Source organism: Pteronotus mesoamericanus, unplaced genomic scaffold (assembly GCF_021234165.1).
Source record: "Pteronotus mesoamericanus isolate MK-2021 breed Mesoamerican mustached bat unplaced genomic scaffold, CSHL_Meso_final contig_73, whole genome shotgun sequence".
NCBI classification, from domain to species: domain Eukaryota; kingdom Metazoa; phylum Chordata; class Mammalia; order Chiroptera; family Mormoopidae; genus Pteronotus; species Pteronotus mesoamericanus.
Window position 1 is genome coordinate 18,794,786 of NW_026555245.1, and position 19,417 is coordinate 18,814,202.

Consider the following 19,417-nt stretch of genomic DNA (forward strand, 5'->3'; position numbering starts at 1 on the left):
TGCCCACCGAGCGTGGCAGTTCCCTGTTTACTGTGAAATTCTAGAATAAACTTAATCTCCATAGGCTGTTTTCTAAAGCCGTATCCTACCCTAACTCTTCAGCCTCGTTTCCTGATGCTCCTCAAACTAAACAGTTTATAGCCCAATCAGACTTGCCCCTTAAACACCTGCTGCCCCAGATATGCATGCAATTGTGAGAAATACTATACAGAGACAGCCTGGCTGTCCTCATATCACCCCAAGGTAGTAATGTGTAACAAAGTCTAATGTCATAACCTGAAAGATGGCATGGGTGCAATCCCAGGTACATCTTTTTTATTCTTGCCTCTTTACCTTTCTCACTTGCTCTCCCTTCCTAAAAAGTCCCTCTCCTTTCTCACTTCTGACGGAATCCCCCTTACCTTTAAGATCCAGCTCGTCTCTGATGTCTCCAGCTAGTTCCACCCCGTGGCCCCATCCCAGTGCTGCCCCCAGGTCCTGTGTCCTCCTATGGGACTATATTGTTTGGGCATCATTACAAGTTGCTGGTGTGTGGCTCATCTTTACAATAAAAGAATATGTTCTTACAGAGCAGAAATCATTTTTAACTTGTTCTTTTTCTTTTTTCTTTTGCTTAACTGTGGTAAAACATAAAATTTATCATAACTATTTTGAAGTGCATAGGTCATTAGTGTTAAGTATATTCTCATTGTTGTGCAACAGGTCTTCAGAACTCTTCCATCTTGTAAAACTGAAGCTCTGTACTCATTAAAAAACTCATCTACCTCTCCCCCTTCCCACCACCTCTCTACTTTCTGTTTCTATGAATTTGACTGCTATAGGTACCTCATATAAGTGGGATCGTTGAGTATTTGTCTTTTTGTAATTGGCTTCTTATTTTACTTAGCTAATGTCCTTAAGGTTCATCCATGTTGTAGCCTGTGTTAAGGATTTTCTTCCTATTCAAGGCTGAATAACATTCCATGGTGTGGGATACCACATTTTGTCATCTAGTCATCCATCAGTGGACATTTGGTTTGCTTTCACCTCTTGGCTATTGTGAATAATGCTGCTGTAAGCATGGGTGTGCGAATATCTCTTCAAACCTGCTTTTAATCTTTTGGAGATATACCTAGAAGGGGGACTGCTAGATACATGGTACTTCTGTTTTAAACTTTTTTTAAAAAGGAACACTTCTGAACTTCCTGTTTCTCTCAGCAACTACACAGGACTGTGCTCAGGCACATGCATGTACACTAAAATAAAGTGTCGATTGGCATAGTATTGGTCGGTACTGATAAACTCAATAATAAAGAATAGCCTCCATTTTGTTAAGGGAATTGCATTTTTAAAAAACGTTGCTTTGCCACACTAGTTGATATATTAATTCAAATAAGAAATGTAATTTTTAAAGTACTTTTGTTGTCATAGATGAGAGGATATGTTACAAGGTCCACCTTTCTTTCCCAAGTGCACACACACACACACACACACACACAGAAACACACACACACACTGAAATTATTTCAACTGCATATGGGCTTTTTTCTATAAGAATATGTGTGTCAGTATCTGACTTGGGTGTTTTTCTGCAGGCATAAAAGTTAACACTGATGTTTCTACTAAAACCCATGTAAAATAAAGCTGGTGTGTTGCATGAGGAAGAGAAATGTGCACTACAATTGTGAATGTTGGGCCCTCGGCTTGCAGTTTTTAACAGATGCCACTTTGACCCCTTAGATCTATGAAGACTCCATCGTCTTACAGTCGGTGTTTAAGAGCGCACGGCAGAAAATTGCCAAAGAAGAAGAGAGTGAGGAAGAAAGCAATGAAGAGGAGGAGGAAGATGATGAGGAGGAGTCAGAGTCGGAAGGTAAGCTCGGGCATCTGGTTCCTCTACTTCTTTGCCCCTTACCACCTGCATCTGTGTTTGCACAGATGCTAAAAATCAGATGTTAGAGACAGGAGGACCTGGATTCCAGCCTTTGTCCTACCAGGTCCTTGCTGGGCAGCCTCAGGCAGTGCACTTGACCCAGCTCAAGCCCAGTTTTCTCCTCTGGAACTCTGAGTGAGGTAATGAGCATGCCCCACAGTTCAGCGCATGGGCAGGCTCAGAGCAAGTGCTCACTGAAGACTGCCATCAAAAATCAGTGTGATAGATGTTCTCGATCAACATTGCAGTTAATACCTCCTACCTGTTCTTATCGCAGTGGTTTTGATAGTTTGGGTCCACCCCTGAGTTGTGAATCGGTGGCTTGCTGTGGGGTCTGAGAGGCAGCGTTTCAAACAGTTCCCTGGGGATTCTGATGCCGCTTGGCCCACGACCACGCTCTGAGAAACACTGTTTAGAAAATAATTGCCCTGTTGAGTTGGAACTGGGGGCCCGTTAATCAAGGATCAGATACGGATCCTGTCTTCATTTAAAATGTTGATATTTTCTTCATCATGTGTTTTTGGCATTGGTTTTGAGTTTTTAAAACATTGCATTAGGATGTTTGTCCTGATTGCTCAGTGTCGCTGCCCTTTTCAATTTTGCGCCCGAGAGAAGTACCTCTCTTGTCTTACCATAGTCCCAACCCTGGTTGGTAACCTTATTCTTCAAAAGTTAAAACTACCTTTAAAAGTCTAAAATGTCTTCTTTCCTAATTATGATTTCACCCCATACCTCCTCTCAAAGTAATAAATCCCAGTAGTTTACGGTCCGCTATGTAAAACATACAGATAGGCTTTAAAAACTTTTATTAGATGTGTTCCTAATTACATACTTAGTACAGACAGCTTGGAAAAATACTTTTTAAGAAAGGAAAATATGTATAATTCTATTACCCAATATACATTTAACATTTTAAGAAGTTTCCTTCCAGCTTTTTTCGATACTTAAGTGTTTTGTTTATACATGGTTTTATAGCATGACCTATTTGTGAACATTTTCCCACAGCAATCAGTGTTTTTCTACAGCAATTTATTATTCCCATTCGTTAATGTACCAAAATGTATTAATCTCGCTCTAAATAATGCTGTCCTAAACTTCCTTACCCATAGATCATTGCAGACGTTTGTAAAGGATCCGATGCACACGTCCTGCCACACAGCTGGAGTTGCATCCTTGACAGTCTGTTTCCCCAGACCCAGTGTCATTCTTTTGAGTGACACTGCCTTTTATTTATTTAACCATTTTCAATTTTATATGGTTATTACATAGTTCTAATATCCTAGCACTTGACGAATAAGTCTACATTATCTTAGCTAGATATTTCCTTTTTTAGAGCCAGATTTCTAATCTGTTTTCAAATAGCTGCCCTCCCATCCATCTATCAGTTTAGCTGCTTTAATCTCACTTGCGGCCTGGTGTATTAACTTCCTATTGCTGCTATACCAAATTACCACAAACTTTGTGGCTTACTAAAACAAAAATTTATGATCTCCTGGTTCTGTAAGTCACAACTTTGGTGTGGGTGTCTCTGGGCCAAAATCGGGGTGTCAGGAGCCTGCATTCCTTTCTGGGGGGCTCTGGAGGGGGCCCCATTTCCTTGTGCATCTTTTTGGTGCTTTCTTGAGCCTCCTCTTCCTAAACTTTCTGTTTTCTGTTGAGGTGTAATTGGCATATAACATCATATTAGTTTCAGATATACAGCATAAATGATTTGATATTTGTATATATTGTGAAATGATAACCATTAGTCTACTTAACTTTCATCATTATACATAGTTAGAAAATTGATTTGTGTGTGTGTGTGTGTGTGTGTGATGAGAACTTTTAAGATTTACCCTTAGCAACTTTCTAATATGAAATACAGCTCTCTCGCCGTAAGCCCATGGCTTATTTATTTTATAACGGGAACTTTGTACCTTTTGACACCTTTCACCTATTTTGACGCCTTGCAACCTTCCCCCTTGACCTCTGGCAACCACCAAATTTATAATCTGTATCTATGAGCTTCTTTTTCGTTTTTGAGATTTCACATATAAGTGAGATTATATGGTATTTGTCCTTCTCTGACTTCACTTAGCATAGTGCCCCCTAGGTCCATCCATGGTGTCGCACATGGCAAGATTATATTCTTTTTTTATGGCTGAGTAGCATTTTGTTACGTATATATCTCACATTTTCTTTATCCATTCATCTAAGGATGGACACTTAGTAAATAATGATGCAGTGAACATGGGGGTACATGTATCTTTCAGTTAGTGTTTTGTTTTCTTCTGATAAATATCCCAGAGTGGAATTGCCTGATCATTTAGTAGTTCTTTTTTTTTAGTTCTCACCTGAGGATATGTTTCTTTATTGACTTAGAAAGAGAGGAAGGGGGAGAGAGAGACACACACACATCGCTGTAAGAGAGAAACATCAGTTGGTTGCGTCCTGCATATGCCCTGACCAGGAATCAAACCCGCAACTGTTCTGGTGTATGGGACGATGCTCCAACCACCTGGGCCACCTGGCCAGGGCTGGAAGTTCTATTTTTAATTTTGGGAGTCTCCTTCCTACTGTTTTTCATAGTCACTACACCAAGTTACATTCCCAACAACAGGACCCAAGGTTTCCTTTGCCCACATCCTCACCAACAATTGTTATTTCTTGTATTTTTGATGAGAGCCATTCTAACAGGTGTGAGGTAATATATCTTATTGTGGTTTTGATTTGTATTTCCCTAACTATTAGTGATGTTGAACACCTTTTAATGTACCTGTTGGAAAAATGCCTATCCAGATCCTTCGCTCACTTTATATCAGATTATTAGCTTTTTTTTTTTTTTGGTCAGTGAGTTGTATGAGTTTTTTATATAGTCTGGTGACTAATTCCTTATCTAATATATAACTGACAAATATTTTCTAATATTCGGGAGGTTAACTTTTCATTGTGTCGATGGTTTCCTTTATGCAAGAAGTTTTTTAGCTTGCTCTAGTCCCGCTTGTTTATTTTTGCATTCACAGCTTCTGCTTTTAAATCTTAGTCACTTCCAAGATTGATGTCAAAGAGCTTAATGCCTATGTTTTCTTCTAGAAATGTATGATTTCAAGTCTTATGTTCTGTCTTCGATCCATTTTGAGTTCATTTTCATGTGCGGTGTAAGATAGTGGTCTAGCTTCATTCCCAGGCATGCGGCTGTCCTGTTTTCCCAACACCATTTATTGACGAGCTATCCTTTCCCCACTGTATATTCTTGCCTCCTTTGTCATAAACTGACTACACATGTGTGGGTTTATTTCCAGGCTCCCTGCTCTGTACCACTGATTTATGTGCCGATACTGTTTTAATTACTATAACTTTGTAATATGTTGGGTTGGCCAAAAAGTCCATTATGTTTTTTCCATAAAATAAAAGACATTTTCCATTTTCTCCAATAACTTTATTGATTTGAATGTTTTGAGAATGTCGGCAATCTCCCACTATTGGCTTCTAGTGGGTAGGGGCCAAGGGTGCTGCTAATGCATAAGGCAGCTTCCAATACATAAGGCAGCCCCCACAGCAAAGAATTATTTGGCCAAATTGTCAATAGTACCAAGAAACTTGGCAAATCACTTTTGACATATTCACTCAGTCACAGCACCTTCTCCATACACTGCACAAATCTTTTTTTGCATTTCAGTTACATTTTTACCTTTCTTGAAATCATAAGGCACAATACACAAAACATGTTGTGTATTTTCTTCCATCTTCAATATTAAAATGGTTAGAGAAAAATTCACCAATTTTGATAAGTTTGTTTTTAATGCACACTGATACGACAGCTGTCACAATACCATCTAACAAAGTTGTTTCGAATGAAGTTAAAGACAACTAGGCACTACTAGAGCCACTGTATGGAAAAAATGTAATAAACTTTTTGGTCAACCCAATAGTTTAAAACCAGGGAGTATGGTGCCTCCAGCTTTGTTCTTCTCTCTCCAGATTACTTTGGCTATACAGGGTCTTGTGTTTCCATATACATTTTAGGATTACCTGTTTTATTTCTGTGAAAAATACCACTGGAATTTGGATGGGGATCATGCCGAATCTGTAGATTGCATTGGGTAGTATGGATATTTTAACAATGTTAATCTTTTCGATTCATGAGCATGAACTATAATACATTTCCCTTTATTGGCATCTTCAGTGTTTTTCATCAATGTCTTGTCATTTTCAGTGTCCAGGTCGTTCTCCTCCTTGGTTAAATTTATTCCTAGGTATTTTATTCCTCTCGAGATCCACCAAACATGATATTTTAGCAAAATTGATTTGAATAAGAGACTCATATTCTCAGTGATTTCATCATCAAATCCTAAAAATGATGTTCTATGGACACTTGTCCTAGAACAATGCCATGGAACACATTTTCTTTATACTTTGAGATACACACCTATATTTATGTTACAGCACTTTGAACACTTCCAAGTATTTTTATTTCCATCTTCCGAATAGCCCTGTGAGAGTGGGAATGAGTGCTGTCTCTTGGGGCTGATTTAGCAGAACGCTGTTAGATGCCTACCCTATGGGTATGTGCACCATACTGCCCCCAAATTCTACTAAGATATGCCAACAAATAGCTCCATGGCACTTTGTCTGTAGAGGCAAAAAGCCGGGAGCTTTTGCACCCATCACCAGGGGACTGGTTAAAAAACATTATAGTGTACCCATTAGATGGAAAAATTTCAGATTGATACATAGAAATGCCCCACCTATCTGAATAAAAAAGCAAGGTGTGGCATGTGGGCATATAAAGACCCCTTTGGGGTAAGTGTATGAAGCGCCTATGTGCATGCACATACGTTCTTTATATTCTTCCTCTGTAGAATTATAGAGAATCGTACACACACAGGGATGGATATATTTGTAGACATGAATGTATACTTTTTTCAGGAAATAATTACTGGAAAGAGAACAATAGGGTAGAGAGTAGAGATGAGAAAGGAAGCTTTCATATTCATTTGTTCGTTTTATTTTCCATTTTGAGTCATTTTATGCTGTTAAAAGTATTGTTCAACTCTTTGAATTTTCTTTTTAAGTCCACTGGAAGTTATCTCCACAGTAAAATTAGTGGTCTTTTTTTACCCTTTAAATTTAATTTCTTTTTTAATGTCCACGTTCTATTAAATAAGTGCCTATACTCTCCCACGAAGTACAAAGGGCAGCCCTCATTATCCTCTTCAGGAAGATCCCTGTTCAGCTGTTCGGAGACAGGGAAAGGGTCCAGCTGCCCTCCATGGGACCTCAGTCCCTCTTGTTGCCTGTTTAAGGCAACTGTGTAATTTATTGTCCCAACCGAGACATGTTTGCAAGTGAAAGGGAGCGCCAACCAGACGGGACAATGGAAAACAGGTGTTGTAAATCAAGAATGATCGGGACATTCCTGGATTTCTGGTTCATCATCTACCTGAGAAAAGATTACCCCGTGATTCCTCATTGTGGTTTATTTTGTTTTTGTTATAGCAAAATCTGTTAAGGTGAAAATCAAGCTCAATAAAAAAGATGAGAAAGTTCGGGACAAAGGAAAAGGCAAGAAAAGGCCAAATCGAGGAAAAGCCAAACCTGTCGTGAGCGATTTCGACAGTGACGAAGAGCAGGATGAAAATGTAAGTGCAGCTGCCTTTGACTGGAGCCGGGAAGCGCTCCACTTCTGTTTCCCTCTCCTCTTGCCATGTCCTTTCCAACCTCTTCACTTTATTACCTAGCAATGAAAATGTAAAGATTTGGTGAGACTTCATTTTTGATGGATGTGAACTGAGCTGCATACTGTAAAGCAAAGAATTTGGGTCTTTGTTTATTGCTTTTCTAATAGTCCTCAAAAATGAAAACCGCTAAATCAAGATTTCTTTTCCCCTTTCCTATCTTCCCACTGCTCACTTACAGATAAAGTTTTCTCCACGGCCGGTTAATATTTTATATCCATAACAGCCAGCATAGTGCCTAGTCTATAGCAGTGTTTAGATGAAATAAGGATTAGATGGAAGAATTAGGAAAGCTCTTAGGATGTCAGAGTGCTGGGTCTGAGTTGATTTTTAAAACACTATACCAAAAAACAGATAAATTTTCAAGTACCTAGAGGTGTTATTTTTAATAATGGAAAAATTCAGGCAGATCTATGGAGCCAGGCCCCGAAATAAGTACCTTCTTTCTCTATGGTGCTACATTCAGTGCTTCTATTAGCATCATGAGATAGATGTCGCTCTCAACATAGCGCATAAATCAACCCTTCAGTTATATGTGTTTTGCTCCAGCTCATGTAAGTAGATAGCAGAGGCTGAATTCAGGTCGAAATAGCCCAGCTCAGTCCAGTGCGCTGTTCCTGACTGTGTGGACAACAAGGGAGCAGAAACTTCTAATACGTTGCCTTCTGAAGGGCCCTCCATTTCATTCACTTTTCCAAAAACCTCAAGTTCCCTCCCACCCACCTCCCACTTTTTTCTTTCTGGAACATTAATTTTCCATTTTTGTGTGTATGCTAGTTGGATTTTCCTTCAGCACATGGCCATTTGGGGCTGACGAAAAAGCTACAGCATTCACATCCCACCTCACCCAGCCTTAACCCATGACGCAAGCACTTTCAAACACACTGAAATACTGTGTTTTCTTTAGTAGACTTGCCAGGGAGTAGACAGCATACTCATGGTACTTTTTCTAAAAACATAACACTAAGAATAGAAGTTATTAGCTGTCCCCTGTGTGCTTTAATTAACCAATGCCACCTCAATAAATTAAATAATAAATAAAGAAATACAACCTGTAGCCATGCTCGGAAGTAAAGTAGGTGAGCCGTGGGGTGGGGCGGGGCGGGGCGGGGGAAGGAAAGGAAAGAAAACAACTTACTGGCTAGAAACCTTTCTTGCCAAAGTGAAGGAGAGTGAGAGACTGGCACGGAGGGTAGGCGTTGCTTTGGCTTTTTAGTCAGGAGCGCTCCCTCTGCAGTGGCTTTTCATCTTCCCACAGAATGTATAGGCTCGGATGGTTAACTGTCTCCAAAATGTCCTTTGTTTTCACCATGGCCTCGCGATAGCTTCTGTCTTCTTTTTCTTAGACCCTCGTTCCATTTTATCTTCCTTTTTTACTTTTAGGAACAGTCAGAAGCAAGCGGGACTGATGATGAGTGATTGACGCAGAACTTTTTCCTTGGTAGAGCTGAACTCCTTCCTCCCCTCCTCTCATTTCTGCCCAGTGAGTTCATTTGTCATAAGGGTCCTGGGTTGTTTCTATATCATCATCATCTATAAACTAGCTTTAGGATAGTGCCAGACAAACATATGATATCATGGTGTAAAAAAACACGCACACATACACACATTTGTAACATATTGTGACCAAATGGGCCTCAAAGATTCAAAGATTAAAACAAACAAAATAAAGCTTTTGATGGAAAATATGTGAGTGGATAGTATATTTCTATGGGTGGGTTGAATTTGGTAATGGTTTGATTGTGCCTGGTTTTATCACCTGTTCAGATGAGAAGATTTTTGTCTTTTTGTAGCACTGATAACCAGGAGAAGCCATTAAAAGTCACTGGTTATTTTATTTTTCATCAGGCAATTTTCAAGATTTTTATTTGTTCGGTATTGTTTTTTTTACACTGTGGTACATATAAGCAACTTTAATAGGTGATTAATGTACAGTAGTTAGACTTCACCTGCATAGACATTTTTCCATTTTATGCTCTATGATCTGAAAAAAAAATATGCTTTTTGAATTGTATAAGACTTATGTCTACTGTAAACATTGCTTAAATTTTCTTTTTGCTTTTGATTAAACAAAGGTTTTGTTGAAAATGCTATTGAATATTGCAGTCTATATAGTGCATTGGATGGCTTTTTTTGTCACCCTGATCTCCTCTGTTACTGATGTGTATCGTCTCCTTCTCCCGAAAGTGTACTTAATCTTTGCTTTCTTTGCACAATGTCTTTGGTTGCAAGTCATAAGCCTGAGGCAAATAAAATTCCAGTAATTTCCAAGAATGTGGTGTTGGTGCTTTCCTAATAAAGAGATAATTTAGCTCAACAAATGTTTCTTCTTGTTTTTGAGTTCTAGAGGATTGAAACCCTAGTGCCTGAGTGATAGTTTCTTGCAAAGGGCTGGACAGGTTCTTGCTACAGAACATTTGGTCAGAAAAAAAACAAAGAGGCTGAGAGAGAGCGCCAGGCTGCTGAAATGAACCTGGTGTGTTGCAAGGGAGAGGAGGCTATTACTTTGGTGACTTTAAACTTGAACAACAGCAGAGATACTGCCATGGACTGAGCCACACTAACCGCGCCCCCGCCCCCACAATATTTTGTAAGGTGTCCAACCTTTTGACGTTTCCGGGCCACATTGGAAGAGGAGAAGCTATCTTGGGCCACACATTAAATACATAAACACTAATGAAAACTGAGGAGCAAAAAAAGTTTTAAGTAAATTTATGAGTTTGTGTTGGGCTGCGCTCATAGCCTTCCTGGGCCGTATGCAGCCGGGGCCGTGGGTTGGACACCACCCTGTTCGTGGTTTAAACTGTTTACTAGTCAGAAAATCTTGTTAATTTATTTTACTCCAAGTCAATAGAAATTAAACTAATTTTTTAAACTTTTCTCTAAGAACATTTATTTTTGGTCAAAATAAATACATAAGTACATTATAGAAAATGTGGACAGTAAGAAAAGTATAAAGAAAAAAAATTACCTAAAATATTTCCGTGCAGAGAAAAGCACTTGAGAGTTCCAGCTTCTGATCTGGCATGGAATGAGCTTAGAAGTCATCTTTCCCATCCACACAAGAGAAAAGCTGACCGTACTGAAAATCAACAGCTCTTAGATCAAAGAACTGAGGTCATAGGACAGAACACTGCCCCCAAACTGAAGATATACCCAGGCAGACCCGCTGAGCAGAAGACTAGGGAAACCTAATCTAATCAATGAATGACTGGAGACTGAGTGGGGACAAGGTTGAGAGATAGACTCCGGGGGCGCCAGTATCAGGAGGGCCCCCACTCTTTCATGAGCTTCACTCGCCTCCACGAGCTCTACCAGGTTCTCACAGTGAAGAGGAGGGAAAAAACTGCATGTTTTCAGCAAAGGAAGGGGGAAAGTAGCCGTTTTAAAATATGCCCAGTATATTTTGTTCTTCTGAACAAGGCTGTCCTCAACAGATACTGTTTTACCAGAGCCTAACTGACCTGGAAAGAGGGCAATAAATACCTAACTCCAGTATCCTCTAACCTTCCCATCTCTCCCAAGGGGGAAAAAAAACAAAAAACTGAAACGTACTTGTAGCAGTCACAACCCAGGGTCATAAGCTCACTAAAAGACTGAGACTTAATCATAGGCTATAGATCCTTTCCCCTCACCACCACATCAATAGGGCTTCTGTATAATAACAAGATAACACAATTGAAAAAACTATGCATCTCGAGTCACATTTTTAAATTCTTGGGGAAAACAAAGACAACGAAGGATACAAAGGCAAGGACACCAGAAGAAACTTTAGCCTCTGACACTTGAGCTACATTAACAGAACACAGCCAAACATAAAACCTCACATTAATCTATCTCAATTCTTTTTACCTAGTACACTATTATATCCCACTCACAACAAAAAATTACAAGGCAAATTAAAAGACAACATATTGGGAAGAGACAGGGCAAGCACAGCTATGACAGAGATATTGGAATGATCAGTCTGGGAATTTAAAACAACTGATTAATATGCTAAGGGCTCTAGTTAAAAAATACACATGCAAGAGCAGAAGGGTAATGTATGCAGAGAGATGGAAACAAAGAATCAAAAGGAAATGCTAGAAATAAAAAATGCCCTAAGAAATGAAAGTGCGTTTGGGAGTCTTGTTAGACTGGTCACAGCCAAGGAAAGAATCAGTGAGCTTGAAGAAGTGAGATAGAACTTCCCAAACAAATCTAAAGAAAATAAATGAAAAAGACAAAACATCCAAACACTGGGACAACTACATAAAGTATAACATACATGAAGGGAATAATGGAAGGAGGAGAAAAAAGGTGCAGAAGAAATATATGATGCAATAATGACAGAATCCCCAAAACTAATGAGAGACAACAAACTACAGAGCCAGCCTGCTCAGAGAACAGCCAAACAAGATTAATACCAAAAATATACACAGGCATATTATATCCAAACTGTAGGAAAGCAAACACACAGAAAAAAAAATTGGAAAAAAACCAGAGAGGAAAAATACCTATCAAGGAGCAAAGATAAAAATTATATCTGACTTCTGAGAAACCATGCAAGCAAAATGAAAGTGGACAATTTAAAGTATTGAGAAAAATACCCTACCAACCTAGAGTTCCATACCCTAAGATATTATGCTTTAAAAGTAAAAAAAAAAACACATTCTGAGACAACCGAAAATTGAGGGAGTAGGCCTGCCTTGCAAGAAGTGTTAAAGAAGCTCTTCAAATAAAAGGAAAATGATATACATCTGAAAAGTGGGTCTACATAAAGGAAGAGTATTGGAGAAGGAATAAATAATGGAAAAATAAAAACTTTTGTTACTTATTTTTAATTGATCAAACAGGTAACAATTTGTTTAAAAATAATTTATCCCATGATTATAGTTTACGGGTAGTTAAATTGAATGACAACCCTATCTATTTTAAGGGATAGGAAGGAGAACTGGGAATACTATATTATACGATACTTGTACTACCTGTGTAATAGTATAGTGTTACATGAAAGTGGACTTACATTAATTGTAAATGTATACTGCTAACTGAAGGGCAACCACTTAAAAAGGTACAATTTTTAAAAGTATCATCGAGCCCTGGCTGGTGTGGCTCAGTGGACTGAATACTGGCCTGAGAACCAAAGTGTGGCCCGTTGGATTTGCAGTCAGGGCACATGCCTTGGTTGTGGACCAGGTCCCCAGTAGGGGGCGCGCGAGAGGCAACCACACGTCGATGTTTCTCTCCTCTTTTTCCCTTCCCCCTCTCTAAAGGTTAAAAAAAATCTTTAAAAAAAAGTATAACTGAAATTCTAACAGAGGAGGGAAAAAAATGGAATCATACAAAATACCTAAAGCCTGAGGAGGGAGAAAAAAAAGAGTGGAAGATGAAAAATAAGCAAAGAACAGAGGACCCCCCCCCAAAAAAAATAGAATATAGTATCAATTATGATAGCTATCAGTCTAACTATATCAATAATCACGTTAAACACCGATGGTTTAAATACACTAATTAAAGACAGATATTGCCAGAGTGGACCAAAAAACAAAACCCAACTTTACATTGTCCAAGAAAGGCATATAGTTGCATGAGGAAAGGGCCTTGAATAAGCAAAGGACTTTCTTGCCCCTGTCATTCAACTCTGTAAAATGGTGAGGGCTTCTCTGGGTGATTCCAGGAGGCAAACTTTGGGAACCGCAGGGACCTAAGGCCTAGTTCTTAGCCAGTCCCATTGAGCTGGCAGGAATGTCAAAACAAAATTATTCACCTCTATGGTTCTAAGGAACTTTTTTCAGCCTGGTAGCTCTTGGGGAAGCTGGCCCGTAAAGGTGATACTAGCTTTAAATTGCTTTTCTGTGGTAAGGTTCTAAGTTTGTTTTTTTGCTAAGGTTTGATAGACACAGCACAATTTTTTTGTTGTTGTTTCTGAGTAGGTTTGGTATGTTGAATACTTGGAGTGAGTGTGACCACAAGGGTGAAATCTCCCAGAGAGGGACAGCCTGATAGTAATGATTCACATTTAAATAATGCCAGAGAATTCATATTCACACCAGCATTTTTGAAGCTTGGTTGATTTAGAGAAATAACAAAACTCCATTTCTGAGCTCTCAATATTATACAATTCAAGCATAGAGCCCATATAAAACTACTGTACTTCCAGAAAAGGACCAAGCTAACAGAGCCCCATGAGGCACAATGTGGTTTCTTTGTCCAATAACAGTGTGAGGAATGGATTGTACTATATTTACAGGGCACAATATAATCAAGTGTCTCCTTCTGAGGATACTTTCCCTCAGTTTGAATCAGGCCATATGACCTTACAGAATTTCTTTGGATCTCCTAGGATCATTTCTTGAGAATCCACACCTTTAATAAACAACCTAAAGAGGGAGAGTTTCCCTACAATTGAATGCCAGTTTCCATTTCTTTCCAAGTCTAGTCCTAGTTTTCAGCCTGGAGCCCTCCTTAATGACCTTCCTTTGCAAAATGGACTGAGGGTATCCCATGCCAGGCCCTCCTCTCAGAGCTGGGGAAAATGTCATGGAGAGTAAGCTCCAGGATCTGTTCACATCTCCCTCTCAACTAGGAACCCTCACTGACCAGTCGGCCACCCCGACTCCTTCCTCTGTGGCCAATGGCCTTGACCAACTTAACATTCCTGCAGTGGGAGCTCATCACCCACAGAATGCCAATCTCTGGTCTGCTTTATAAGGCTGAGCAAATGCAAACCACAGCATCTCTTCCTTGTTCTGAACATGGGTGGGAACCACAACTTAGACTTGGTTATAAGTTGTTTCACTTATGTTTACTCCCAAACCAGAGTCAAGCAGTGTAAAGTATGTGCACCAGATAAGGAGACTAGGAAATCGACACCCTAGACAAAGATATCACATGAACTCATCACCCTTGGCCCCTTCCAGTGACTCCCAGAGGTCTGTCCAAAGTTCTGTGGTCATTGCAGCCCACACAGTGAGGAGCCCACTGAGCAAGGCAGCTGCAGCGCTCAGTGGTCCCAAAGATGTAATCATGATATATCAATCATGTAAATAAAAGCCAATATTAATATGCCATATTTTATCAATTCTAAAACTTACGTATCTTGCCCTGGCCAGGTGGCTCAGTTGGTCAGAGCATCATTCTGTACACCAAAAGGTTGTGGGTTCGATTCATGGTTAGGATACATATTTGGGTTGCAGTTTCAATCCCCAGTCAGGGAATGCACAGGAGGCAACCGATCAATGTTTTTTACATCGAGGTTTCTCTCTCTGTCTATCTACTCTCTCTCTCTCTCTCTCAAGTCAATAAACATAACACCTGGTGAGGAATGAATGAATGATAAATAAATAAAATGTACATATCTTTACATCTTTAAAAAACACATGTCTTATGAAATCATAATTTTGATTGGCAGCAATTTTCCTGTCTTAGTGATGAATAAAATAATAATGCATTTACAACTGATGGTGTCTTAGAGTCAAAGAAATATTGTGCTTTTTTGCTCCTTTATTAATACACAGTGTGTGTAGCAAAGTCACGTATATCCTCCTGCATCTTACTTTTTCACTTAATTTATCTCTGAGAGCATTCGTATCAGTGCATAAAGGGCTGCCTCATTCTTTCTAACCTCTGCATGTATTCCATTATGTTATCATAACTTATCTAAACCAGTTCCACACTGATGGGACGTTCTGGTTGTTTCCAGTCCTTGTTTACTCCACATTGCCAAAAATGACAAATGCTAAAGAGTGAGCCAAGTGCTGGAGAGAGAACTGGAAGGTTTTGTGGAAGATGTGAAATTAGGACCAAAGGAAGGGGGGAAATATGACACAGATCAAACTGCTCTTCCAATTTGGTCTGGGTAAGCCATGAGAAAGCCATCTTCCATTACAAGTGTGTGCAGATTTTAAACAGCTCACAAGAAAGGTTTGCCTTGAGCTTCTCTTACTTGCCCAAAGCCTATCCAGTGATCATGAAGATTAATGCCCGTCTCCCTGCTGAAACGGCATCGGAAGTAGTCATCACAAGCCTTCTCCCTCATGCGGACCCATGGCCCATGGACAGAGACCTGCACGAGGGGATACTGAAGAGCTTACTACTTGACAATGTTGATAATTCGGAGAATACTGGGAACCTTGCAGTGGGGTCCCAGAAACAAGTAAAAGCTTGAAAGCTGAAGAGTTCAGACCAGAGTAAAAAAAACTAACACAATGAAGAACATGAAATCAAAGTGGCCCCAGGCTTAAGAAACTTCATCCATTCTGTTCTCCTGCATTTAGCCTTAGGAATACCAGGATTTTTAAACAGCACCATAACACCACTGGTTCAGAATGGAGGCTGGCTAATTCCTTAGCTCTGGCCCACACCAGTCCTGAGCAGAGATAATAACCACAATATTGTTTACTATGTGCCGTGTTCTAAGTCCTTAATACACAAAATAGATACATGGGCAGATACAAAAATAAGCCTCTCTATGTAGGCTCATTTAAATCTCTGCAACACCCTCATGAGGTAGGCACCATTATTATTCCTGTTTTATAAATGAGAAAACAAAGGCTTAAAGAGATGGCCTGCCCAGGGTCACTTAGCTAGTTTGGCAGTGAAGCTGGGATCCAGTCTCCAGGCAGACCATCTCCAAAGCCATTGTTCTTAACCAGAACGCCAACCTGCCTCTCGGTGTCTCTTTCTGTACTAGGCTGTGCACTCCTTTGGGGACAAAGATTTATGTTATTCATTTTTGGATGAGCCCTCCTCCTCTACCCAGCGAAGTAAAATGCACTGAATACAACTATTAAATAGAACTGAAGGGGACCAGAATTTTGCTACCCCAAAATGTGCCCTTTAGGATATGATTTTAAGCTAGTATTAAGAACAAAAGACTCAGCAACTGTTAGGTAGCTGAGGTGGCTAAGAAAGGACCGGAGCCAGAGAAATCCAATTAAGGGCTTTTATTTGAGGCAGGCGCTGCAATCAGGTGGGCTGGGTCCGAGTGGTCGAAGGGCCAGCAGCCCCAAGGGAAAGGGAAGAAGGCTTTATAAGGTGTGTAAAAGCTCATCTGCTCCAGGTGTCCTGGGTGTCTGATCAGGGCGGGCTGATTCAGTAGAAAGTTCAAGGCAGAGGAGAGGGAGGCAGTGAGGATTCAACCGGTTTCCAGCAGGAGGCCAGCGGCTGTGCCCCAGTTGCTTCTCGTGGTCAGGTATTTAACGGGTGCCATAGACCTTCTTTGTTCAGGGTCAGGGTAGGTGGTGGCTTAGGTCCGTGTCCCAGTGCATTCTAACATGACCCCTCTCTCTTTTCCTGCCTAAAAAGATTCAGTTAGGAAAAGCCTACTTCATGAGGGGAATTTTAGCACTCCACAACTTCACCTTAGCCTAATTTGCATAAAGTATGATAAACAGGAAAGGTTCTATAAACAATGAAATGGAGGGGAGAATCCAGCAAAAACCTGTTCTGCTGGATTCTCCCCTCCATCCCACTGTTTGTAGGTCACCCAGCAGGAATGCTTCCTTCCGGGTTACCTGCGAATTGCCTATTTGTCCCAGATCCCTCCCCACTACCTTCTCCTTTGTCCAGAATGGCAAATACACCTCAAATGCCCAACATTGTTTTGGGGTCACATTCTATGGAGCCCCGAATATACATTCATATAATAAACTTTGGACATTTTCTCCTGTTACTCTGCCTCCGTTAAATTTGATTTTTAACCCGGCTAGAAGAGCTAGAAGGGGGAGGACAATTTCGTCTCCCGCAGCCCCACGGAACACACGCAATGTCGATGGCGGTCCGGCATCTGCCCGCTGGATTGCTCATACGGTTTCCGCGTGTAAACTGGGCTTTGCCCCACAGCGCGAGCCACACCCCAGTCAGTGTTCATCCAGAACACCAATCTGATCAGACTTCTCAGTTCGTCATCTTAGTTCATTTCCAGGTTGCCTGTGGGCCGTAGGGGGGACGTATATACATCTTTCACGCGGCCTCCAATGTTCAGTAAGACTCCTCTCTGTGTGACCGCCTCAGCCTCACTCGCCCAAACTCCCTGCCTCACAAACTGTACTTCAGACCAGCACTGAGCAATGGGCATGTGACATATGTATCATTTTAAATTTTCTAGCAGCCACGTCTTAAAATGTGAAAAGATACAGGTGAGGTTAATTTTAATGATTTATTTTATTTAACCGTACATGTTCCAGAATGTTATTTTCACGTATTGTCAACATGTATAAATGGAGATAGTTTACTTTTTTATGTCTTTTATGCACGAGGAGCACATCTCCGTGCCTTAGCCACATTGCAAGTGCTCGCTGGCCACACGTGGCCATCACATTGGACTTTGCAGCTCTAAACCCCTGGTCCTCAATCTTTAGCTGCATTAGAATCACCGGAGAGGACACTGCAAGGCAGGTTGCTGACTCTGCCCACAGAGTATTGATTCATTAAAGTCTAGGGTGGGCCCAAGAGTTTGCATTTCTGAAAAGGTCAAAGGTAACATTGGAACAAGGTGCAGAGTGAAGGCCCCCCACAAATCCCTCACAGCCCGTGGTTGGAGGTTGGGGATGGGGGAAGTGGATGACAGGCTTAAGATACTTTGCATATCTACGACAAGCTGATGGCCAGCTAGTAGCTGTGCTACCACCCCAGGGTAAAAGGCCTAGTGACTTTGAGGGAGCATCCTGACTAGTGACAGAGTCAGGGAGGAGACTCCCCCTGTGTCACTGAGTCCTGCTTGCCCTGACTAGAGATGGCAGCCGAGAGAAGGCAGGAGTGAGGTACGGGAGGCTGGCAAATGTAGCTCATTGTGGAAGGAGTCGCATAGGAGGCCATGTAGAAAGCTCTGGGTCAGGATTAAAACTAATGGTTGCCTGAAGGAGTGATTCAGCCATGCTGCAGGTAGTGAGACAGGAGCCATGCAGGTGGAGTGAGCATAGAGGACAAAGGGCCATGATGTAGCAGCCAGGCAGCTTGTAGCCAGGATCCGGCCACACGGCCTGGTGTGGTAAGGGAGAGAACGGCATGCTGCTGCTCTGGCCGTGCCCGCTCCAGCTCACTCCGAAGCCACCAAGGACTCAGCCTTGTGAGACGCTGACCGGCCACCTCGCAGATCCAGACTCTGTCTGAATTCTTGAGACTGGAGGCATATGGAGAGGCCACTCTCTTGGGACTTGTGCCCTTCGTGGACATCACCATGATCCAGTGTAACACAGCATGCGCTTTCCTCGACTATTAGAACATACTCCAGATCCTGAAGGAGAGGGCTGCTGCGAAAGGATGGCGACCTTGAGACCCACAGGTGTGCTTTCCAGAGGCACTGGAGAGCTGTTCGTGTAGCCGGCTTAAGGTAAGGCTATGGGGAACTACTGGGCTTGGCTTTGGCTTATAGCCTTTTAGGGAGCAAGGGAAGGGCTGGGTCTCGGGGAAGAACAGGGAGGGCTCCAAGTATAAGTGCTCTCGGCTCCCCTAAGGTTGGAATCTTGTAAATAAAAACCTGTTTCTCTCAACACTGATCGTTGAGTCACACCAAGGTGCCATGTGATGGGCACCTGTTTGCTTGGTTACAACATTGAGAGGGGCCCTGGACCACACTTGAAAACCATTTTTCTAGGTCAGAAATTACACACTGGCAGCTACAGGCTGGATCTAGCTGGAGACCATTTTATTTGAACCACACAAGTGTTCTGAAATTTTTTGAATTACTAGCGCTTGAAAACAGGTAGATTTCTCATAAAACTCTGGACTCCAAGCTTCTGTTAAAAAATTTATAAGTATAATTATATATGGCTATTTTTCTGTCTGGCAATAAGCAGCAGAAGCC

The 19,417-nt window shown here is 41.1% G+C and overlaps 1 protein-coding gene across 7 annotated transcripts in view; it reads left to right on the forward strand.

The window, feature by feature from the left end:
* SMARCA2 (SWI/SNF related, matrix associated, actin dependent regulator of chromatin, subfamily a, member 2) overlaps window positions 1-9,950 on the forward strand; it is a 160,178-nt gene extending 150,228 nt beyond the window's left edge. For all 7 annotated transcript variants that reach the window (XM_054583062.1, XM_054583067.1, XM_054583065.1 and 4 more), the window contains 3 exons: window positions 1,720-1,852; window positions 7,391-7,533; window positions 9,013-9,950. In XM_054583062.1, the coding sequence (XP_054439037.1) occupies window positions 1,720-1,852; window positions 7,391-7,533; window positions 9,013-9,048 (312 nt within the window). In that variant the 3' untranslated portion in view covers window positions 9,049-9,950. The remainder of the gene's footprint in view (window positions 1-1,719; window positions 1,853-7,390; window positions 7,534-9,012) is intronic.
* Window positions 9,951-19,417: the final 9,467 nt, after the last annotated feature.